Source organism: Diaporthe citri (genome assembly GCF_014595645.1).
Source record: "Diaporthe citri strain NFHF-8-4 chromosome Unknown scaffold_5, whole genome shotgun sequence".
In the NCBI taxonomy this organism is placed as follows: Eukaryota; Fungi; Ascomycota; class Sordariomycetes; order Diaporthales; family Diaporthaceae; genus Diaporthe; species Diaporthe citri.
This window is the reverse complement of record NW_025064850.1, coordinates 2,977,542-3,000,975: the sequence shown is the minus strand read 5'-3', so window position 1 is coordinate 3,000,975 and position 23,434 is coordinate 2,977,542. Positions and strand designations below refer to the sequence as shown.

General features: G+C 52.2%; 10 protein-coding genes across 10 annotated transcripts; 7 read left to right on the top strand and 3 right to left on the bottom strand.

Annotated features, from left to right (window-relative positions):
* Positions 1 to 2,076: 2,076 nt before the first annotated feature.
* On the bottom strand, positions 2,077 to 2,598 carry INS49_011434 (uncharacterized protein; the record flags this gene model as incomplete). The annotated part of the gene is made up of 1 exon (XM_043172151.1): positions 2,077 to 2,598. The coding sequence occupies one exon, from the start codon at positions 2,596 to 2,598 to the stop codon at positions 2,077 to 2,079; it is 522 nt and encodes a 173-aa protein (XP_043023896.1).
* A 1,009-nt stretch (positions 2,599 to 3,607) lies between these two features.
* INS49_011433 (uncharacterized protein) lies at positions 3,608 to 4,851 on the top strand (the record flags this gene model as incomplete). Its single annotated transcript, XM_043172150.1, has 2 exons — positions 3,608 to 4,096; positions 4,264 to 4,851. 2 exons carry the CDS (start codon positions 3,608 to 3,610, stop codon positions 4,849 to 4,851), a joined length of 1,077 nt encoding a protein of 358 aa, XP_043023895.1.
* A 277-nt stretch (positions 4,852 to 5,128) lies between these two features.
* INS49_011432 (uncharacterized protein) lies at positions 5,129 to 6,256 on the top strand (the record flags this gene model as incomplete). Its single annotated transcript, XM_043172149.1, has 3 exons — positions 5,129 to 5,174; positions 5,239 to 5,615; positions 5,675 to 6,256. 3 exons carry the CDS (start codon positions 5,129 to 5,131, stop codon positions 6,254 to 6,256), a joined length of 1,005 nt encoding a protein of 334 aa, XP_043023894.1.
* Positions 6,257 to 7,292: 1,036 nt separating this feature from the next.
* INS49_011431 (uncharacterized protein) lies at positions 7,293 to 8,091 on the top strand (the record flags this gene model as incomplete). Its single annotated transcript, XM_043172148.1, has 2 exons — positions 7,293 to 7,392; positions 7,478 to 8,091. The coding sequence occupies 2 exons, from the start codon at positions 7,293 to 7,295 to the stop codon at positions 8,089 to 8,091; spliced, it is 714 nt and encodes a 237-aa protein (XP_043023893.1).
* Positions 8,092 to 8,420: 329 nt separating this feature from the next.
* INS49_011430 (uncharacterized protein) lies at positions 8,421 to 10,272 on the bottom strand (the record flags this gene model as incomplete). Its single annotated transcript, XM_043172147.1, has 3 exons — positions 8,421 to 8,828; positions 8,988 to 9,160; positions 9,369 to 10,272. The coding sequence occupies 3 exons, from the start codon at positions 10,270 to 10,272 to the stop codon at positions 8,421 to 8,423; spliced, it is 1,485 nt and encodes a 494-aa protein (XP_043023892.1).
* Positions 10,273 to 11,713: 1,441 nt separating this feature from the next.
* INS49_011429 (uncharacterized protein) lies at positions 11,714 to 12,862 on the top strand (the record flags this gene model as incomplete). The annotated part of the gene is made up of 2 exons (XM_043172146.1): positions 11,714 to 12,785; positions 12,855 to 12,862. The coding sequence occupies 2 exons, from the start codon at positions 11,714 to 11,716 to the stop codon at positions 12,860 to 12,862; spliced, it is 1,080 nt and encodes a 359-aa protein (XP_043023891.1).
* Positions 12,863 to 13,691: 829 nt separating this feature from the next.
* Positions 13,692 to 15,565, top strand: INS49_011428 (uncharacterized protein; the record flags this gene model as incomplete). The annotated part of the gene is made up of 2 exons (XM_043172145.1): positions 13,692 to 15,469; positions 15,559 to 15,565. 2 exons carry the CDS (start codon positions 13,692 to 13,694, stop codon positions 15,563 to 15,565), a joined length of 1,785 nt encoding a protein of 594 aa, XP_043023890.1.
* An 809-nt stretch (positions 15,566 to 16,374) lies between these two features.
* On the top strand, positions 16,375 to 18,540 carry INS49_011427 (uncharacterized protein; the record flags this gene model as incomplete). The annotated part of the gene is made up of 2 exons (XM_043172144.1): positions 16,375 to 16,528; positions 17,852 to 18,540. 2 exons carry the CDS (start codon positions 16,375 to 16,377, stop codon positions 18,538 to 18,540), a joined length of 843 nt encoding a protein of 280 aa, XP_043023889.1.
* A 245-nt stretch (positions 18,541 to 18,785) lies between these two features.
* On the bottom strand, positions 18,786 to 20,091 carry INS49_011426 (uncharacterized protein; the record flags this gene model as incomplete). Its single annotated transcript, XM_043172143.1, has 3 exons — positions 18,786 to 19,177; positions 19,232 to 19,878; positions 19,955 to 20,091. 3 exons carry the CDS (start codon positions 20,089 to 20,091, stop codon positions 18,786 to 18,788), a joined length of 1,176 nt encoding a protein of 391 aa, XP_043023888.1.
* Positions 20,092 to 20,424: 333 nt separating this feature from the next.
* On the top strand, positions 20,425 to 22,547 carry INS49_011425 (uncharacterized protein; the record flags this gene model as incomplete). The annotated part of the gene is made up of 2 exons (XM_043172142.1): positions 20,425 to 20,657; positions 20,942 to 22,547. 2 exons carry the CDS (start codon positions 20,425 to 20,427, stop codon positions 22,545 to 22,547), a joined length of 1,839 nt encoding a protein of 612 aa, XP_043023887.1.
* Between the last annotated feature and the right edge of the window lie 887 nt (positions 22,548 to 23,434).

The window sequence follows — 23,434 nt, the reverse complement described above, 5'->3', positions numbered from 1 at the left end:
GAAGGTTATACCAGGGTAAAGTCCTGTCAGAGTGTTGGGTGCGTGCCTGAAGGCTCCCGCACAGACCGATGGTCCGGCTGGGATGGACGCCGCCCAATTTACGTCTTGCCACATTTGGGCCTTCCTCACGACAGTTCCCTCCTTGTCGCTCTCCTGCTCGGGGAATGTCCTTTCTCAAGGGATCTAGATGTTCGGCTCGGCTGCGTGTCCGAGATGGGATCTCACGCTACTACCTGCACTATGCAAGTGCCGTCACTCTGGTCAGGGACCTGTCAAGGAAGCCAGAAATACACGATATGTCCGGCCTCCCCAGAGGCGAGGTGCCTGCTATGATGCTATGAAGCCCTCCATGACCGGCCCAATGTCTGGCAGCCGGGCCAGGTCATATGCTATGACCTCTGTGGGGGTGGTACTCGGCTGTCAAACTGGAAGAATGCCGAAACAAATGACAAGCATTTTGGTATTTGCGGGGAGAAAGTGGGTTCCAGAGGTCTGTGACAAGCCTGACGCGGCCTGATGAGGTGATCTGGATGGCCGAACTTCCAAACCCGGGATGTGGGAAGGGATAAAGTGGTGACTGAGGCCCTGGCCAACATGCCAAACAGCTCCAGCCGCCTGTTGTGTTCACACTTAGCCTTGGACACCATAGGCAAGCTGTGAGTAGATGAGGGTGAACGAGCAATATCGCCAGATTGCTTCTCAAGAAGGTGTGCTTTCACATGCAGACATCTCTTTAGTGTCACCACCCGTGGACCACTCCACGATGCTCTCCCTCTTCGGGTCTCCCCTGACCCTAACAAGAGTTGGATCTTGGATCTGGACATCCGAGGCCCGTGATCGTCAGCGATCCGCGGACCGCAACGCTAAAGGGAGGCTTGCCTAGCGCCAACACCCTGGATTTACCATCGCAGATTTGAGCAGTGCATAGACAGAGCTAGATTTGTGATAGCGTCTGTAAGTGGTGCGGCCGGATAATTGCCTGAGGCACACTAAATCGACCCGCTCTGTGGACCATAGCACACGAGATCCACCTAATCCAGGAACCAGCAGGCCATTCTGATCCTAGGCTGGCCAAGCTTGACGACCAAAAGTAGACGGCCAGATGTACGAGTGGATTTCACGTGGTCACAGGTTGTCTTGTGGAGTAGGTGGTGGACCGACGGCCCCTGACTTGCTCGTCACAACGAACTTTGGTTCACTATGCCGCCTGCATCCCAAGAATCAGACGACGACAGGATGGAGGATCACTCACACAGTTGAAAATCCTCGCCGAGTCTCATGATAGACCGCATGTCGGCTGCGGCCAGTCTTGCCTGTTAACATCCCTGTTGGAGCGCGAGTACCCGGTTGAGTGTTGTGGTCAGACTGCCTACCATTCGTCCCATCACAGTAATGGCATGGCGCTTTGCAACGTGTACTTTTAAGCAGAGATTGGTTGTTCACTTAGGTAGACACTTAGCCCTTCATGCAGGAGAGAATTACCTTAGCGAGGGCGATCAGACTGAGCGCGGCCGGATTCCTGACCACGTTCTCAATCCCGCCTTATGAAAGCTAGGGGAGGACGGGGGTAGAAAACGGCACTTGGTGATGAGGGACAGCACAATTTCTGTTCCCAATCATCTGGGCATACAAAGTTCCATGGGCTACTTAGCACTATTTGAGACGACACTCAGCTCATGATCATCCCAAAATTGAACCATCTATTTTATTCGAGGCCCAGGTGCGATGTAAATGACTTATGAAACGTCTATAATCTTAGCAAGCATAGATGGTGTCAAATCTGGCAGCACCTCCGCGGCGTGTCACACATCGCCTCTCCGATCAGTAGATAATAAACGTCTCAAAGTGGTCGTCAGTATCGAAAGATTCTCTGTCTGTCGCGGCATGTCCTCGTGTAAACTTTTAATTAAACCAGATGGTAGATGTTGATTCTGAACGGCCCTGATGTAGACACATCACGACCGTGCCGTTCTTTGACAAACAATAGGCAGCGCCATGTCCTGCGACGCTGCGTGTATCCAGATCCGCATTCCGAATACCTTGTCGGGGAGGCCCATGTGTCCAGCCGACCTCTTCCTAGCCCCTAGCATGCAGGTATTGGAAACTCATAAATGGCGAGACCTCCATGTGCTTCTCGTGTATCTTCTGCACATAGCGCACCGGGCCGATTCCCACCCTCTGCGCAGTGTACTTAAAGTACATCGTGTCCGACTCGCAGCGTGTTCCATTGTAGAGAATAAAGAAGCCTCCGTTGATGTGGGGATGTGACAGTCCGTACATGTTCGCAGGATCTCCGGTCCCTGCGTTCACTGCGTGCACGCAAGTACCACTGCAGAGTCCCTCAACCTTGTCTGCCCATTCTGTGCACGGTCCCAGGTCATTCGAGCCGCACTTTCCTGAAGAGTTGCTGATAATGTAGACTTCGTCGGAAAGCCATCCGTTGCCGCAGACGGGCGGGTTGTCAGAGGGTGGTGCAGCCGGAAGTTCGGGGTGAAGTGTCACCTCAAGGTCTTTCGCATGCGTCTGGTAAAAGCGGCCTAGCGTTGGCACCACAGCAGCAAGGCTGACGAGCACGGTGGAAAGTGGAAGGCGTAACATGTCGGAAACTATTGACGGCCGACAGTGTTGAAAGTGTTGTCTTTGAGGCTGGTAGGTGTGTTCTCAAGTTGAAGCTCGGCAGTGTTCGTGAAAGAGTTGCGGTCGGGAGATGGAAGTTTTGAGTGTCTTGGACATTCAGTCACTGTAGTGAAATTATACACAGAAGAAGGTGCGGAAAGCGCCAATTTCTTCCAAGAGCAAAATGCTTCTGGTTCTGGTCTTTTGCGTGTACTAGGAAATCTCTCCATATAGAGCCAAAGCCAATGCCACGCCGTCTTGGCTTGATGGCCTGCTAGTGAACCTGTACGTCCTGGTATCAGTGCCGGACCTATTACATACCCAATGTAGAACTAATCCAGTCGCACAAGTCCGTAATTTTCGAGTAGTTATCACTGTTTAGCTGCAAAAACATAATTATATAAAATTGGCCTGATTACGCTCCATAGCTGATGAACACGGTGGTAGAAAGAGCCAAGGAAGCGCCGAATAGACCACAGTAGGGTAGGATCCATGTGTTGAGTTTGCAAATATGAAACGGTAATTCTACTGTTGGAGTCCCAAACATTATAGCATATCGAGTGACCAGCCAGCTTTTCAGCCCCTCCTCTCTTGGCTCAATTACACACATCCATGGGGTGGCATTGGGGATGGTGGCCGTTCAGGGGCAGCTGCCTGGGGCGTCCGTGTAGGCACCTGCTACTACACTCATTGTAACCGATGAGCAGAAATACAAGTCTGCGTTTCTGTCACAGCAAATACCGCTGCTGAGAATTAATCGGTTTCTGTCCTTCGAGGCATGCTAATGTATTCGAGATGGTGTGTACCAACGGTGATGACACTATCGGATGCGAGCTCCTTGCTTATAAATCCACCGCATTACCAAGCCATTCAGGATCATTGACCCCATATAAGCATCCGTGATGAACGTTCGTTGGGATACCCACCAGATGATCGACGACTGCTTTACTGCTCTCGCCCCTCTTTCAATACTATCTATTCTCAGTACACAATGGCGCCCATCCGTCTGGCCATCATCGGCCTATCCTCCTCGGCTGTGACCTCGTGGGCCAGTAGCGCTCATCTCCCCTACCTCCTCTCAGCACGCGGTCGTGCCAAGTACAACATTGTTGCCCTGTGTAATTCGAGCGTCGAATCAGCCAAGAAGGCCATCCGTACCTACGGCCTCGACGTTGAAAAGACTCGGGCGTACGGTGACCCCGCAGCGCTTGCCGCTGATCCTGACATCGACCTCGTGCTTTGCTGCACACGAGTGGACACACATCACCATCTCATCAAACCGAGTGTCGAAGCTGGAAAGGCGGCTTTTGTCGAATGGCCACTGACACATGATGTGGTCCGCTCGCGGGAGCTGGCTGATCTAGCAGCGAAGAAAGGCATTCATACAATGGTAGGGTTGCAGGGGCGGCTAGCACCAGTGGTGCTGAAGTTGAAGGAGCTCTTGCACGGCGGCAGCCTGGGCAAGATGCTCAGTAGTGAGGTGAGGGCTCATGGCGGCACAGTTGATCGAGAGATGATTGCCGAAGGGTTGGGATATTTTGCGGAGAGGAAAATTGGCGGCAACATCTTCATGATAGGCTTTGCACACAGTCAGTCATTTGTCCCCCTTCATATCTATTTCATGCAGAATTGCTCCGTGGGGAACAGAGGTTGACATCGATGAAAGTGTTCGACTATGTCCAATCTGTCATTGGGCAAGCGGCCGATACCCATCCCCAACTTCAACTCCAACGTCCCAAAATGAAGCTCCGCGACCCAGCTACAAACAACATTGTCAAGACGGTCACATCTGATGTTCCAGATCTGATAACAGTCACGGGTTCACTGAGTGGCTCGGCAGTGGCGCAAGAGGGGGCGAGCCTGCTGGTTCGCTTCCGCCGTGGACAGCAATTCAAGGGAGAGCCGGCTCTGACGTGGCATATCAACTGCGAGAAGGGAGAGGTCCGGCTCACGGCGCCCAGCGGAACGTCCCTGCACGCAAACTCGTATTCTGATCCGGTGACTATCGAGGTGCATGACTTTCACACAGATGAGGTCCGCAATGTATCTTGGGAATGGCCCGAGTGGGAAGAAGAATTGAACCTGCCGATTGTGGGGCGCAGCGTTGCTAAGCTGTACGAAGCCTTTCACGCGGAGACTGTCGAGGGAGGCCCACGGACATATCCGAACTTTTTAGATGCAATCGAGCGTCACGAGCAATTGGCCAAACTTCTGGAAAGTTGGAGAACGGCTTGAAGTGATGGTGGAAACTGATGCATATTTTCCTTTAATGAGCTCTCATTCCAGATACTCTCGGCCTGCCGGATTCATTGGTGACTTGCGCAGCCAAGAATTCTTTGTTTGCAGTTTAGGGTAGTCGAGGCGTCTCTGCCATTTATTACTTTCTTTCACTGGAGATTCCAGCTAAGGGTTCCCCTCTCGGAACCAGCGAAGATCTGGACTCATATACCTACATGTTCGTGAGGGAACAGTGGCAACGAGCACCCAAACACTGTCAACCCCAAACGACAATATGCGAATATCAACTGCGTATGCCATAACACTCGTAGTGGGTCTTGGTAAGATCACTGGCTTGCACGTTTTATATATTGAGGTTCAAAGTATGCTCACCATTTCATATAGGGCTCGCCAATCAAAACTGGCATGGGGCCGTCGATGTCGAAATAGCACCTCCCTCATCGGGCGATCCCAAGGGACCACAACACGCACAGGCCGTAGACAACAGCCAAAGCACAGGAAATACAGGTGGCTCAGAATCATCCTCAGACAATGTCCCAAGCCTACCAGCGTCGATCTTGAGCGGGGCCATGCAAACAGCTCACGCCTGTTTGATGGCCGGGGCATATCTGGTCGTGTTCCCACTTGGCGCGATTGCGACACATATTGGACCACATGGACGTGGACAGTCAAATGTCCATATATGCTTTCAACTGATAGGGGTGGCTATGATTGCCGTTGGGTTCGGGCTGGGATGCTATCTGGCAACTCAGACTGGGATTGTAAGGCCACACATTTGATGGGCAGCTGAAATCCGGACACGTCTAACCGAGCATTACAGAACTGGGACACTGCACACCCTCAACTGGGTACAGCCTTGATCGGCCTGACAGTTCTCCAGCCTTTCATTGGCTTTATTCACGCACGCTTGGCCATCAGCCATAGAGAGGTCTTGCTCGTATGGAATATCCATGCGTGGTATGGCCGATTCCTGATGGCCCTTGCCGTCGTACAAGGCGGTATAGGTTTGCAGCTGGCCAACAAATATAGCCCGTCTCCCCCGGGAGCTCTCGCGGCATTTCTTGTTGTAGCATTGCTTATGCTGTTGATCTACGGCATCGTGGCTTTCAGAGACAGGGGGAGGAGGAGAAGGAGAGTCGAGAGGCGGATAGCCGCCCACAAGGAAATGCAGCTCAAGAAACAGAAACAGCCTCAAGCTCAAGGGCAGACACAACAGCAGGCTGGTGATCCACAGAAACTGTACTCGCCACTGCAGATTTCTATCCCTACCACTCCCCTCTACCAACCGAGTCCTCAGACTCCAGCAACCAACAATTTCTCACGACCCATGACACCCAGACCAAGGACCCCGAAGACACCCGGTGTGGTGTCATCAGTGGCGTCGGCATACCCAAGGGAATAGGTCAGATTCTGTGGATCTTCGTGTTCGACATTTCGATTTTCTTTTTATGCCATCTCCAAGTCTGACACGATGAGACGGGGTTCAAAACAAGGGTGCTGGTTCCTGTCAAATGATAGAGGCAATATAATCGTAATTGGTTGCAAGCTATCAACGTATAATTCTAACTCAAGCCCTTGTGCTGTCTCTTCATTTCTATGGATACCCGTGTAGAAATCCCAAGAAGGATATTGCCGTGAATCAACCGGCTGTCACCTCACACGCATTCCCGGAAACAACACCAGCTGTTAAGCAGGCTTTGAGAAGCTGAGCTTGCGGTAATGATCAACTTTCCCCGATCTTCCGGTGGACCGCGATCTCGGCTTTCCCTCTGACAGGAGTGCTGTACAAGGCACCAATTGAAAGTGGTTTGAGAAGTAAGGCTGTGTTCACGGCTCGGGGACGCCTTGATTTCATTGATGTACGGCGAGACTTCTTTTGTGCCCGATCTGGCCCACGGCCGGCATCTGCAGTTGTCCCGCCTACTTTGTTCGTGCGACGGAAGTGCTCAAAGGAGTTACTTTCACACGCGGGCTACGAAGTGCTTGGGTGGCCATTTTGAGGTCACAGTTGAAAGTTTAGTCATCTCGATATTGATGAAGCAGCCAACCTCCACAGGAACAGTCTGTCTCTTGCCTCGCGCCGCGCCGCTAACCCGCAGCACAGGCGACGGATTTCTTTGCTTCTCGGGCAAACCGATCACACCCGTGTCATGGCATCTTCCCGTCTCAGGCTTTGTGACATGTCACGGTGATACTACAAAAATCGTAACCCTGCTCCCTGGGAGCCAGGCTGGATCTCGCGAGTACCGGCAGAGCGAACTCGGCATCTTCAAGGAGTAGCCAATCCAAAGCAACATAGTTATTCATTTACTTGAATAACAACCACACTCCAAAGATTCTGTCTCTCTTTAACCCACTACACACATAGCTCAGAAACCTTAGTTGTCCGAATTCCCTGAGCTCTGCGTCTACCTAGACCATCCCATCCATTGCCCAAAATGCCTGCTTTTACTACTCTTTTGGGTCGATCCACAGCAGCTGTTGCTGCTTTTAATGGGACGATGCAACCAGGCTATACGTACCGAGGCTATGAATACCGTAAGCAGGTCTTATTACGCCCTTCATGCTCCATTCTTCCTAGAGATAAGGCGAAGCTGGACAAGGTTGGCTAACATAACTCTAGTCGGTTGCGCTGCTGAAGGGAAAACTGGACATGCACTTCAAAGTGGATATTTGGGTGATGTAGGAGGCATGACCATCGAGAAATGTATAGAGTATTGTGGCACGAAGAACATGCCTCTTTTGGGATTGGAGTATGGAAAGGATTGCTACTGTGGTAAAACTCTACTTGAGGGCTCCACGTTCTATCCTAACCAGGCCAAATGCAACATGAAGTGTCCGGGAAACAACCTGCAAACCTGCGGAGGAAGCCTTTCTCTTTCGATTTTCAACAACACGAGGATCACAGCCCCCAAGCCGCCATCCAAGGTCGGGACATGGGCCTTCGATACATGCTACATGGAACCGGCGATGGGTCGAGTGCTTCCGGATGTTCTCTGGGTCAAGAACGGCATGACGATGGACATGTGCACGAGCTATTGCGCCACCAACGGCAATTACAAGTACGGTGGTGTGGAGGATGGCAACCGGTGCTTCTGCGGCCGCCAAATCACCGCAGGGGTGAAGAATGCCTACGACATGGACTGCCCCATGACTTGCGATGTTCCGTGTCCTGGCAACGACAAGCAGATCTGCGGCGCCAACGGCGTCATCACGGTTTATAGGAACACGGCCTAGTGGTCCGAGTTGTTCTCTGGGGCATATATTCGCGTATATAATCACGTACTTTCAAAGGTTCTATGTGAACGGACAGGTATTTGGGGCATCAGGTGGCCAGAACACTGAAGGTGGCAGTTGGGATCTTGCCGTGTATCAAATGACCTGCGCTTCCTGTATTTGTATGTTAGAAAGGTTCCCTTCCACACACTCCTTCAACAAGATATGTAAATTCTTTGGAAGAATCGATCACAGTAGACGATTAGGAAGACAGACACTTTGGGTCTAAATGGAATCGAAGAAGTCACTCAGGGTGTAATATTCAGAAGCCTCCGGCTGGTATGCTTTAATTACTCAACACTCCCCATCAGTCGGTCGTCGTCCAGTAGACCTCCGAACATAGCCGCTTCCATCAAATAGTTGATCTGCCATGCGTGATGGTGAGCATGTGCAATTAGCCATTGCTCCTCGAGGACAAGACCATCGTGGTATACCTGAGCCAGTGACGTAGCCAGGGACTGAACGATGCTCTCCTCTCGATCCGCATCCACGACGCCACCTTTGGCGTAATTCAAGGGCCAACCAGCGAGACACATCCAGAGCTTGCGGAGTAGTTCCTTGTTGCGTGTTCCCGCCGTTTCCAGCAACCTTTCAACGCCATCACACACCTCGGCGCCATTGCAAGCAACTTTCAAGCAACGGCTATATCCTGTTGTATGATAATCCACGTCGAACGCCTCGTCAAAGTCAGCCTCGTGCTGCCCTCGTTTGGTTTCTTGCCTGCGTATTTTGCTCCATCCCAACACCGCCTTTCGCAAGAAGCGACTTCGGTCATTGAGTATGTGCCACACGTACAGCATTCCGTTTATCCCTCCGCCTGGCTCGGCCCAACGCTCGGTCAGACACCGCCCACTCACGGCAGCATATGCATCATAAACCCTTCTCAGCGCGTCTTCCGTCACCACACCGGCATTCGTGATGTCAGCCGCGTTGAGGCATGAATTGACAATCTCACTATTGCTCATGTCCGACCGGATGTTAATGATGTCGGTCGCCGCACTGCTGAACACCATGTCGTCATAGATGGCCGCTGCGTCGAAACATCTTCCCACTTCAGCAAGGAGTCAGCTTTCCAAGTACAGAGGAAGAAGTTTCATTTGGATATAGGGAAGACCAGGCCACACTATGGCCATGGCTTGTTTCGAAACCTGCAGCCTGATAATACCTTTGAGGCATAGGCTACATGTAGCAAATTGTTTTTCTTAAGAGGGTTAGAAGTGTATCCGGAAGCTGCTTACTGGCCTCGGCCGCCATCCCAGCCCGGTTGGCCTCGCAGAAGTAGACCACATGAGCTGTCTCGCGGTCCATCTTTGCCGTTTTGTCGGTCAAGCGTGAAGCATACCGAGCCTCCAAGTCAGCCTTGCCGTGGATGTAAGCCAGTCCCGACTCGACAGCTTTGCGACGCTCAACACCAAGTGGAACCTTTTGAGGTCTTGGGAACGCGGCGAACAGTGAAGATGGTCTGTCAAACTCGGGTGATGATCTCTCAGATTTGGGTTCGTACAAGGAGTCTGTATCGACGCAGTAGTTGCTGTACAGGACGCGGGCATCATATGCACCTATGAGCATGTTCATCAGGCCCGCTCCAAAGAGCAAATCCGTGGTCAGGAGCGGTGCGGGCCAGTCCTCCGCACCAAGGAGCTGGATGACCTCGTTCGAGGCGCGCCGCCGACCGCGGTGACTGTCTGAGGGGATGCGTCCAAGGCCGTGGTGTTCCCTTTTCCAAGCCATAAGGTCATCAGAGAGACAGATCCCGACGATGTTGAGATTCTCGAGTCGTTGTTGAAAGGAGGCGTCGGAGCCTGAACAAATTTGTTTGGACTCTGCCTCGGAATTCTTGTCGTACAAAAGGTTATACGCCGTGGTGACCGCTTTCAAGCCCTTGTCAATGTTGCGTTCGATATCCCTCTGAGTGCCGCAATCGATAAGTATGCGTGCTTCTTCATATCCACAGTGTTTCGCATGCTGCTTGAATCGCCTCTCTTGGTTCCATTCTTCGCCCCAAAAGTACGGCGGTGTCTGCTTTTCATCCGGCATAAATTCCGCCATGGCTTCGGAGACGCCAGTGGCTGGCTGAATGCTGTGTCGTTTGCGGACACTGCGCAGCTTGGCGCTGAAACACGTCGAGATACTATTCCCCATTCTTGCTCAGAGATGAATTTCGGGTGATGGCAATCGAGTGGAATAATGACTGCGGCTCACAGAGAGTTGAGCACCACAACGTGGCAGACATCTTGTCCTACTTATGCATCGGGCAGTTCCGTGACAACGAACAACCATGGGGCCGCATTGAGGTGGTACCAAGTTATGCATGTCTCGATAGCGCCATGCAATTCATTTTCTACGTTTTCGTGTCACACTGGCGGTGAAGACGTGGTAACGTATTTTGATTCGCAGGTAAGCCCCGCGGGAGCACAATCATTCAGCAGGATCAGTTTCAACATGGCCTGGCCAACCGGATGCTGACCTCCGGATGCTGAACTGTTTATTTCACCAAGTATTTCAAAACCGCGCAACCTTGGTTGGATACTCAGCCTCCTGCACGTGGCCGTACGTAAAAAAAGCAAGCACAGCCAATCATGGAGAAAAGAGGCGCACTCCATATTCGCGGCCATGAGTTCTAGATTGGATCAGATGACTGCTCGCCATGCACCGGAACCTCGCTTCGCAGTAGGAAAGCTTATTGTCATTCCGACCCCGGTCTTGGTGGGTGGGATGAAAGCTCCTTGCGGCACTGCATGCATAGACGCCATGGCGGCCACTCAACTCCAGCCTTCGTATTGATAACCCTGCAAGTTACGTGACATAAAAGACGGGGGGTATAGACGGGTGGGACTGAATACCCTGGAAGACTTTCGCATTCATTACCAACCTTATCGGACTCACCCATCGAGGATTCTCAAACCAAGAAATTTACTCAATTTGGTTATGCCTTTGGACTTCGTTTCAATCCCCTGTAGCTTCCGCTTCAAGAGGACTTTCTGTCGGAACTTTCAAATGTTGATTTGCTTCTGGTCCATATTCATTTCGTAGCGCTGGAAGAAGGCTACTTCACCGCAGGCAGTCTGAAGTGCTTAACACAGTGGCCCAAATACTTGACCTGTCCTAGGCACATTATTATCATGACATTTGGAAGATCGTGAACAAATACGTAGGCTTCCGCACATTGCGGTGCCTGGCCGGCCTTGACAACACGTGCAGGCATCATGGGAGCCGCTGAATGCGCCTCCGGTCGACGCCAGTGACGATCTCCCGCAGTGGTTGCAGGTGATTGGCCCAGGCGCAGGAGGAACCAAAGGATCGGGCAGCTTGGCCTCAGACTAATCCACATTAGGTACGCCGCGGATTACTCCTACGACACAGCCTCGACTTGGCCCCATTGGTAAGAAATGGATACAAGAATAAATACACAACTGAATTTCTGCAGAGACATGAACAGAGTATTTATGAACTGGAGACGCAACACTACAATTAACATCGGTCATCGATAACAACCAGTCCGTCCGTCTTGCGGCTCCAGCGCCAATGCCCTTTCAGCCACCGGTTAAAATCGTCAGAACTCGAGCGTCTTGAAGATGTAAACATGGACTCGTTTGACTCACTTGCGACACTTGGAGACACATTGTCCGCGATGCCGGGCCATGAAAGTCTGCCTGTTACAGAGTCCTACATTGCCACGAGGACCCGGCTTGCCATTGAGAAGGCCTTGGCAGATAATCCCGACAATGAGCCGGCACAAATAGACGCGATAGCCAGAATCCGTCATTATTTCATGGGCGACGGTCGAGCAGTGGCAATCGTCGATGCATACATGGACGGCACCATAGGATTACAAGAGACTGTCCGCCAAATAGCCGAGCCCATAGAACGCGCATACAGCACCGCGAACGGGGGCCGCCTGTTTGTTTCTGAGGAGGAAGTCGCCCGCAATCAACGCACATTCCACAGCTCAGACAAGGCGACGGAAATGTGGGGGCCCGAGGAGAATATCGAGGAGTTTCGGGCTCGTGTAACAGACCCGGCTGACGCACCGTCCGTGGAGGGCGAGCTTTGGGATCTCTACCACACCATTCTCCACGCCTCCAAGCAGATCTCATGGAGCGACGGCGGCGCCCAGCAGAAGCTCGTCGATCTCCTAGCCACGCTCAAGGCACGTGCAAATCCAAAACGGCCGGCGAACATGACCATAGCTCTGAAAAGTTACTGGATTTACGAATGGGGAGAGCTTTGGACCGATTCGGTCTTGCTCGGCCCGCTGGGCCGGGAGACCTGGAATGATTCCCCTGGGTGTGGTGCTGGGTGGGAAGCGCCCGAAATCAGCGCTTGGGTTAACGTCAACGCGTACGTGGCGCGCTTGACGGTGCAGGAGGTCCGCAACTTCGGCGTATACGGCAGCTGGGCGCTTCGAGAGGCACTGGAGGAGAAAATTGAGGCTCATGCCGGCCACCATTGTGCTCCCCCTTCAACGATCTACAAGGCCGAAGTCCTGTTCAAAGTCGCGGCCGTGTGGATACGATTGGCAGGAAGGTATATGTATGATCATCTTCTCCCGGACCCCGAAAGCCGTGAGGAGGCAGACACGCGGTTTTGGACTCGTTCGCAGTGGGATAGATGGCGGAGGAGGTTTGAAGAAGAGGCGGGCAAAGTCCAGTACAGTAATGATGTAACCACGACGGCAAAAGAATGTGCTGATATTATGGCCACATTCTCAGCCACTCCCAGAGTTGAATGAACGAGGCAATACACGCTAATTCAATACTCATTCATAAAACTGTCATTAAAAACATTTGCTGATCTGTCAGTGACACGAATGGGCTGGGGCTACTGGTTTTTTACATGTTCCATTACCAGGGGCCATTATCCACGAAAAGAATGATGTTCTGGCCTTTTAGTTTCATTTAAGATGCGGTATGGTTGGCCCTGGTACCACGTTCCACACTTTTGTGCGGCCTAATACCCAGTATGAGGCAGCTATTCGCTGTGGTTGAGGGCTCGGGCAAGGGGCAAAGTCCAATGTGAAGTTCAACCATGTGACGTCTCACAATTTGAAACTGAGGTTTCTTCCTCTTCAATTTCTATCAGATATCAATTGTCTCCTTAACTTTCATGCAAGAAACGCCAAAGTGTGAGCGAAACATACCGGCGTGGGAGTGTATTGAGTCAACAATGCACAATCGCCTCTCGTCCCGTCTGTGTATAGGTAGACAAACAACGCCACAGTTATCATCAACAAATGGGAGAAGCTCCAAAATCGGCCCAAATTGCTTCAAAAGTAGGTGGCGTGGGATTCCGGACACTAGGATGCCTGGCCTACCAATGAAGTCTGCCAAGAAGAGCTGAATTACTATCCTGCCTCCGCACTCTAGCGCACAGGTCAGCTGCGAAAAACAGTTCAAGACTTCTACCTCAATCTTCCAAGCGGAGAAGAGAAGTTTTCTCGTAATCACTTCAAGTCATGGTCTCTCGTTACATACTCCTGTTCCATTTGCTCAATACCAGCGCCAGTAAGAATCTATGCCCGGGCGAGCGGAAGCTGAACTCGACATTTCCCGTCTACAAGGATGGCCCAACAGACACTTTACACACCGCTGGACTCATCGACTCGGCAGGTCAGGTTGCTGCACGTATCTTGCTCCGGATTTGATGATGACTTCGCGCCTGTCATATGCAGTCTGGTGACTGCGTCGCTAGACGATCCTTCGCTCAAGTACATAGCACTATCGTATGTCTGGGGACTTGAGATGAGCCGGACCCCACTAGTTGTCAATGGCACCGATTTCAAGGCCACTGCAAACTTGTTCGACTTTTTGGTTCGATATCGGAAAATAAGCTACATCTTACCGCAGTGGGAGCTCGCAAACTTGCCTTTGTGGATCGACGCAGTGTGTATCAACCAAGAAGACATTCCTGAGAGGAACAGCCAAGTCCAGATGATGGGCTCCATATACCGATCCGCGACAAGAACCATCTCGTGGCTAGGCCCGGATAATAGCGGCAGCGAAACCGCCATGAGAGTCTTGCGAGATATGTTTCCCAAAGTGAACGACTCTATCCGAAAGCAAGATCTACTCGCGTGGCTCGACCCCGAGCAAACGAACCTCTGGCAGAAAAATCCACAACGCGCCGACAGAAGTAACTTCACCAGCGGCAACAACTTTTGGGACAGCTGTAAGGAGATACTCTCGAGAGCTTACTTCAGTCGCTCGTGGATCACACAGGAGCTCGTCTTGTCACGGAACGTCGTGGTGCTCTGCGGGCAGCAGACCCTCCCTCTCATCGCATTCTGGGTCGTCTGGGAATGGCTTCTCCGCATTGAGGGTCTGCCGTGCCCAGCGCAAGTGGATTATGGCCTCTGGTCCTTCTTATCGTCCAGGGAGGGGAGCAGACTCCTTGGCTGGGGGGCCCTAAACAAACTGCCCAATTTGATGGAGCTCATGCGCGACTCGAAGAAAGCACCGGAGCAGGATCTACCCCTGATGTGGCACGAGCTTGTGCTCCATACACGTATCCTCCAAGCCACGGACCCCCGGGACAAGCTTTATAGCGTGCTGGGCATGCTCGATCGGAAATTCAAGCCAGATTACTCTGCTTCGATTGAGGACGTGTTCTATGACTTCGCCAAGGAGTATATTTACGCTGAGAAACGATTGTCCGTCTTGCGTGAGGCTGGTCATGGCACATTTTTTGGCACTCCCGAGCACCCCCGGCACAGACTGTTTGTTCCATCATGGGTGCCAAACTGGGATGCCCTTTCTAAGGAGTTTACGTGGGGCCAGTTCTATCATGGAGGTTACCGGCTGTGTGCGGATGGCAATCCGCATCTGGGCCTCCAACAGTCCGACGATTCACAAACCGAGACGCCGTTGGAAAACAGGAGGGAACAGGATTTCAAGATTGTGGGGAGAATTTTGACGGCTCGGGGGCTACGGTGTGACAGCACTGTCTCTCTTCATCGCCTCGGCGTCGATCATGAATCTTGGACTTCATTCTGCGACGGCTATGTCTCAAACCGTGGGAGACATGGTAAATACGCCACAGGAATCCCAGTGCTTCAGGCACTCGCGAGAATGATCTTCCTTGACAGAGACCCAATTTCCAGCAGGAATGTGGATCACTTGACACTGCCACAGGATATGCTCAGGCTTTGCATCCTTGGAATTATTCTTATGGGATCGCCTGCTCAAAGCATTGTCGAGAAATTTGGCTTGACATCTCATCCGAACCTGATTGAGAAGTTCTTCGGTCCGGGAGATCGAGCAGCTGATCTTCTCGAGTCGGGAGAACTTCCCAAAGACCTTGTTGACGTCTCAACTCTGCGCGTCCACCTCCCTAAGCTCACGTCAGACAGGCTATCGCTGGTGCTGAATTATGTAGCATTTTGGACTTCTGATGGGTACCTAGGTTGGGGCCCACCAGGGATGGCAGAAGGCGATGATGTCTGTGTCATCAGTGGTTGCGACGTACCAGTGATACTTAGACATGTCGGTGATCATTACATCCATATCGGACCATGTTGGGTATTAGGACTTATGAATGGGGAGGCCCTTGAGAAGTCATCAAACGGCTCCGCAGAATACTTGAACTTTAATATAGTATGAGATATGCTATTCGCAAAATGTGGGACAGCCCGTGGACATGACTATAAGCTACAATGGAGAATACCCAAGAACTGATGTTCATGTCTGCCTAGGTACCTATCGGACCTGTAATTAAGTATGATTATTAAACATGTGGCAGTGTCTTTACTTGTAGACCCTAACAGGTGGGTTGAGATAGTATTTGCAAGATGGTCGGTTTGGAGAGGACACGGAACAGAATTTTGCTTAGAGTCGATCGCCCAATTCGTGAGGATTCCTTTCACCCTTGATGCTGTAGTCGCAAAAATAGAATCCTCTGAGTTGACATTATAGGTAATAGGCGTAGGGTCAGCTGGACATCATCGTCTTTAGGCATCATCAATGTCCACATGGCGCTAGCGTAGCTGGCAACAATCGTGTCAAAAATATTGACAAAAATTTGAAAATTGGTCGAAATGTAAAATTGGGAGAATTACCTCATTTGATTTGGGAACAAATGGGATCATTGATTCTCGTCTTCCGCAGCACTCGTTCTCTCATCCAAGATATTTCGACACCTTGTTGTCTGGGATCATACAACTTGACGACCGTATTCGCCGCGATTAAGCACTCACGTCAACCTCTCGACCAAAATTATCCCTGGATACCTCGTACGAAATACTGCAACATGGAAAATGCTGCCGCTTCAGCCAACGTCGAGATGGACATTCATTTCGACGACGAACCACTAGTGGCCATCATGGGTTTGATGTCAACAACCAACGTCACCGCCGCGGACATCATGACTAATATCGATCGTGTTTTTTCTAAGCTTTACACAAGTGCATCAGATGGACTGGTATTCAAGGCTGGTTTTGAGGCTTTGAGTGAAGTGAGAAGCACGTGGACATTCATGCGAAAGAACACGGGTGATCTCGCCATGACGTGTTTCTATATGCTGCTCATCGACCGCATATTGCACGATGCGTCGATCTATGGCCGCGGGCAAAACATTCGTCAAGCCTTGGCGGTCCGTGAGCTGGTTTTCAATCTGAATTTCGCTTATAGCCAGGACGAGCCAACACCTTTAAATTTGAGGGTGTGTACTAGTAGAACCCCTTCTGCATGGTTATGAGAGTGAGTGCTGACTTTGTTGTTCGGTAGTATCTTCGCCGAAGACTGGTCTGCCTCCTCGACCAGCTTGACTCCGAAATGCAAGGAAGAGACATATGGCGGCCTCGCCGTCACAATTTGCAACTACCCACATTCGACCATCATTTCCCAGATCCGATGCCCGATTGCAAGTCATGCTATACAAATCTCTGCGCTTTTGCAAGTGATTTGACACGCGAAAAGATTGATCTCTTTGCGTGGGAAGACATCATGACAACTGCCTTCAATCGCGCTCGCAAAAACCTGCCTCCAAGAATGTCTACACATGGAGCTGGGAGCGAAATGGACACCTGGGAGGCATACTTGAGGGGAGCCGAAGCATGGGCTAAGTACAATGTTATACAGAAAAGCCTGTCGAATCAGCGCATATCATGCGAAGCATGGCGCATGTGGCAAGACATGTTCACGCAAGCCAGCGGCGGAAGCAGCAGCCGGGCCTCTCGAAATCCTCGAAATCCGTCATTCAACGCTTCGAGAGAGATAGAGTGGGCATTACGAGACGTGAATGACCACAATGAGGCCCGCAATGCTCGTGGATCCTACAGGCCTAGGCCTCGCCCACTCAGGATTCCTGCGGATACTTGACAGGCCATCTTCAACAAGACCTCACTAAGCCATCCTCGGCAAAATTTCATCGATGAAGCAATGCGAACTCTTGTTACATGCATATGTCTTGCGCATGTTGTGTTCAGAATTGCTGGGGTGGGTGGGGAATCAAGCCAGAAGGCCGTGTTGGCAGCGACTGCCCGGCAGGAGAGCGTTGGAGCTCGAGCCTCGGAGTCACGGCCGACTGACTGAATAACGCGAACAGTTGTCGATATAGGGTGACAAAGCTGATGCGTGTGTCACTGAAGAGGCTGTTCTGAGCGCTGCAAGCCTATAAAAGCGAGACTCGGATATTCTGTTGGCTCTTGTCCATCGGAAATCTACACTCCGAACGAAAGAGACCACCGCAACTTCAGATCATTGACACCTGAGCCTCGGAACGCAAGAAAACGAGAAACTGGAACGAGAAGAGAAGAGAAACACAAAGAACAACTTGAACACAATGTCTGACCAAGAAGAACTTCAACACCACCAGCGAACACTCTGGAATCTAGTCTGCTGGAACTACCCAGCGGACATCTGCAAGACTCTGGAGAATACCGCCCACGTCCACAACGATGTGCTTCACTACCTCTACAGCATCATGGAGGGAGCCAGAGGAAAACCGGCGCCGTACCTCACCGCGAGGCTCGCAGGCCTCCCGGATACGACAGCAAAAGAGATGATAGACGCCTTGGACGCCCTCAACATCCGCGGGACAGACCTCGCAGAATCTGCCTCGGAAGATATGCCAGACAAGGGCAAGACGGAGCAGTGGCCCGAGCTGCAGGGCAAGCCGTACTTCCACAGTTGTGAGCGCGAGTGCTTCTGGCGCATCGTCCTGGAACTGTTCGAGACGGGCTGTCTGGGCCGCAACACCGACGGGTCCGCGCGGGAGGAGATATCGGACTTCCATGCCCTGCACTATTTGTACAGGTTGGACGTCGAGGACAAGCGGTGCCGGCGGAATGAGGAGGTGGATTTGAGGAACCCGGCCCATTCTTGGTATCACGAGACATCTGACAAGCAAGTCTTGTGGTGCGTGAAGCGGATGTGGCCGCTTGTTGATGGCAAGCTTAAGGGCAAAGAGGAGTAAAGGCAGCAAGCAGAAGGTGTAGACAGTTGACGCAGCAAGCAGTAGCAGTTAGACCAGCGAAAGAGTTGCAGGCTTTAATGGCCGCCTGATTCACATGAGCAATTATCTAGACCAAGTCAGCAAGCAAATATATTGGGTAGTCATTGAAGCTTCCATATCCCCAACTCCATAGCATGCAATCGTCCATGTCCCATTCCACACATGTGTCCCGAGCTCCTTTTTTACTCCCTGCCCTTGCTCAGCCCTTAGCCCATGAGCTCAACACCGTTCCGTATGGCGCCGACAACAGCGCCGGTCTGGACAGCTTCTGAGCCGCCCCCAGACATCCTGTGCTCGATCTGTGAGAGAGCATCCAGCCATGTAATCATGACCTCCGGCTTGACCTGTAGTTTGGCGACCTCTTCCGCCAGGGCCGTGATAATGTCAGCGAGTGCGAGACCCCTTGCGGCCTTCAACGTGTTGACGGTTGACAGGCAAGACGTCACATCGCTAGTGCTCAGCAACGTTTGCAATATGTCCTGGATGGCGTCTGGAGGCGGCGCGGCGATACAGTTGTAAATGGTCTCGAGAGTGATGGTCTCCCTGACAATGTCCCCCTCTGCTATTTTCGGGGCGTCGCGTGGCTGCAGCGGGGTGCCTGAAGCCTTGTCAGTCCCGCTTTAAAAGAAACAGGAGGAAGGATTGATCTTACTGGATGCGTGGCAGGCCTGCAGCACATTGAGCGCTCTACGCATATCACCCCTGCTGAGCCTGACCAGCGACTCGGTCGCGTCAGAGTCGATTTTGACATGCTCCTCCTCGATAACCTTGTCAACAAGCACCCTAATGTCCGCCTCTTTCAACGGGCTGAATCTGAACCTCGTACATCGCGACAACAATGCAGGTGACAGCTTGTGCGAGTAGTTGGCGATGATACAGAATCGAGTGTTGGCCGTGTACTTCTCCATGATGCGACGCAAAGCCATCTGTGCTGTATTCGTCATGGCATCGGCCTCGTCCAGAATGATCAGCTTGTAAGCCGCCAGGCTGTTGCTTCCTCTGCCCGAGCCTCCCATGGTGAATATTTGCTTGGTTGATGCAAAGGTCTTGATTTGCTCGCGTACGACGTCAATGCCACGGTCGTCGGAGGCGTTCAGTTCAAGAACCATCTGTCGCATGTTGTCGGCGCCATAGATGCGGCGGGCGAGAGCAAGAATCGTCGAGGTCTTTCCTGTACCGGGAGGACCGTACAGGAGGAGGTGAGGGAGACGGTTTGAGTCGACGAACTTGTTGATCGTAGCGAGGATGTCTTGGTGGCCAGAGACGTCGGCGAGGGTTGCTGGACGGTATTTCTCGACCCTAGCAGGGTGAGCGTGAGTGATAGCTCGAGGAACTGCAAGCGATATCAAGTGTTTCTCCACGGGGTCTCACTCACCATGGCAAGCTGTCCTCGGCTTCGACGGGCAGGTTGGCTGCACTTCGTTTGCCCTTGGCGGTGTTGTCAGATGAGAGAGTGATGTCCTTGGACGGCGCAGGGACGTCAACGTCCATCTCGTCCTCGAAATCCGACATTTTGGGAGCTTGATGACTTGTTTCACGGACGTGATAAACAGGCCACGGCTACTTGGAAGGTATCGGGGCGTGATTGCTTGGTGAGGTTGCTTGAAGGTCAAAAGTTGGTGGGGCTTCCGAGCACGACGCGTCGCGTCACAGCTGCGAAAGAGCCCACGCAAGGCAGGTCCTTGGTCCTCCGCAGCAGAGCGCGTGAGCACTGGCCAACGTTTAATTGAACAGTCCGACTGCTGTCTGCGGGTGGCATTTGCTTACTTAAGCATCACCCGGAAGGTCCCAAAATTGTCCAGTCTCCCCCTGCCGAGATTACTGGTTCCTCTGAACTTGCTGACAATGGCCCAGGTGGACAATGATAGATGTTCCTTGACCGTCGTCATGGACTGCTTCCCGCCGATACTAACAGGCAGGGCGACCAAGTGCTCGATGCATGCTGATATTCTTAGCGCATGCACCCCGCTCAGGGGCAACACAATACAGCAGGGATGGATTCTCGCCGACTTCAAGCTCGGCACCAGCCCCTGCTGGGAAGGTAATAGTGCTAGGTCGCCCTTATCAGCCATGGTGATGTAAGTGAAAATGGAGGCAGATGTGACTTGGTCAGGTGTGGTACCGTCCACCTGGACGAGTTTTGAAAATGCCGCGGACAGTAACACTTCCTGCATCTTATGCATAAAACACGGAAAAGATTATTCCAAGCATTCCTTGTTGTAACAATGCTGATGAGTACACTATCGACATTGTTGCAAATCGCCTCATTCGCTGGTGCAGCAGCTCCGAGAGCCGATGAGGTTTTCCGGCGACATGCTCAGCTCCCCCGTTCTGGAGGGTTGACTGCACGACAGGTCTCCAGCATCAATGGCTCGGATTACCCGCCATCATGGATCACAACTCCCGTCGACCATTTCAATAGTTCGGATACTCGCACGTTCCAGAATCGCTACTGGTTTAACGCGACCTTCTACCAGGAAGGCGGGCCAGTCTTCTGGTTTGATTCTGGCGAGCAGAATGCTCAACCACTGGTGCCTTATTTCCTCAATGAGGTCGCAGGGCCCTCAGCTGTCATGACACTTGCCCGTCGATTCAACGGACTCGCCTTGCTCGCCGAGCATAGGTACTACGGCGGCTTGGAAGAAGGCAGCTACCCATATCCCATCAACAGCACCACAGGAGAGCTTCTTGATCCTGAGGGGTACAAATATCTCAACACAGAGCAAGCTCTGGAGGACACGGTCTACTTCGCAAATCACTTCGAGGGCCCCACAGGCGTCAGCGGATCTCTATCCCCAGACACAACGCCATGGGTTTGGCTCGGTGGCAGCTACCCCGGGATTCGCGGTGCCCAGCTCAGAGTTCGAAACCCTGAGACTTTCTACGCGACGTGGGCATCGAGTCCGCCCACCGAAGCAGCTTTGGACATGTGGACGTACTACGCACAGGCGGAGAGAAGCATGACAAGAAATTGCTCTGCCGACTTGACCGCAATCACACGACATGTCGACGGTGTTCTTGCCAACGGCACGCAGTCTGAGGTGACTGCTCTGAAGCGACAGCTGTTGACGGCTATCCGGGCATCCCCGTCAAATCTAAATCCAGTCGTGAGCGCCGAGGATTTGGAGGAACCTGACAATGCAAGTGTCGGCTCACTTCTGTTGACACCTTTGAATTTCTACCAATACTTCGGATTCCAAAATTCGGTGCTACCATTCTGCGACGTCTTGGAGACTCAAAATCGGACGGACGTCTCCACCACAGACAACGGCGGCACAGCGCGGTCCATTGCTCCCGCTTCAGGCATTGCACTAGAGTACAACGTTAGTACAGCGTGGAATGCCTTTCTTGTCGCCCTTGTGCAAGTCAACTATGATGAGATCGACTCAGTGAGCCCACCAGATCCGGTACAGGGCTATAGCTGGACGTATCAGTACTGTTCCGAGTATGGGTACTACCAGCGAGGGAACCCAGACAATGAGCACACCATCCAGTCGCAGTTTGTTAGCATAGACTACTTCCAGGCCAACTGTAACTCCACCTTCCCCGGCCTGCTCCCAGCCAGCCCGAACGTCGAGGCGTCAAACAAGTATGGCGGTTGGCTCATGCAGCCTTCCAACACAATGATGACCGGCGGTCAATACGATCCCTGGCGGGCCTTATCACCTGCCTCCATTGAACAAGGATCCCCAGGGAGGAAGACGACGCAAGTCATCCCGGGCTGTAACGAACCTCCGGAGGATAACGACATCTTTGGTTTGATTTACGATGGCATGGTCCATGTCAGTGACATGCGGGCGCTGCTGAATACGAGTGATTTCTACCACCAGAATTTCTCCACGATCGGCTTCAGCAGTTATATAAGTACGGAGCCTTATTTTGCAGGAACGGCCCTATTCGAGAGGGCTTTGGAGACATGGTTGCCGTGCTTTGGGAAGGGTGAGTCCAACATGACGGGTATCATGTGAACCAAGAAGTGAAGCACAGCACAATCATGTTCAATAATTTACCATTAGTTTCAGGTTCGAGACGATTATAAACACATGTGTGGCGAGGTTTTATGTAGCGGGAGGAGCGGTCAAAATCCAAGATGGAATTTTTCAGATATCTCGTGGCAAAATCGCATCGAAGCATGGTGCACGCGAGGACCAAACCTTTGGTACCTTTTCGGCCGCCACCTGCGCCTCGCAGCAGCATGTGAGAGGAGCTGAAGGAGACTTTATCTTTTTTATTCCCTCATGACTGCCTCTCGGCACTTGCGACCCCCAACACATGTTCGATGTGCACTTTGCGGCTGACACGCCTGGCTTAGCGTGGCAGCCCAACCACATATTTCGTGTAGTTGTCCGCAGTTTACCAACGCCCAGATCCATCTAGAAGAGCTGTAAGGCGCTTCACCGGGGCGGGATCTCAAGGGACCTAAAATGTGATGCCATCAAGCCGCTTTTGACACAATCGCGCCAAAACAGCCGTGGGCTTGGCTAGCGGTCGCAGCACCGTCCGCGTGGGAGTTCTAGGCCCCTCGGATGCCAGGCCCAGGCCGCACATCGGATGCTGCCGAATGGTTGGATTGAGGTGCATAAGGAGACGGGAGACCTGAAGCGCCCGAATAGAGTGAGAACGCCACGTGGTGGGGGTATGTCTGTTCAGCTCGACGTCCCAGGCCCGCCACCAGAAAGCAGGAGGGGAGGACGTCCCAGCAATCCATGATGGGATCCTTGATGGCCAACTGGCATATCGGCCGTAATTACAATGGCAATGAACATACTGATCAACACAACTCAGTGGAGGTTGTCGTGGGCTTTGGTCTAGGCCCAGCCAGGATTTAGATGAGTGCCTCAAGCCTGTACAGCAA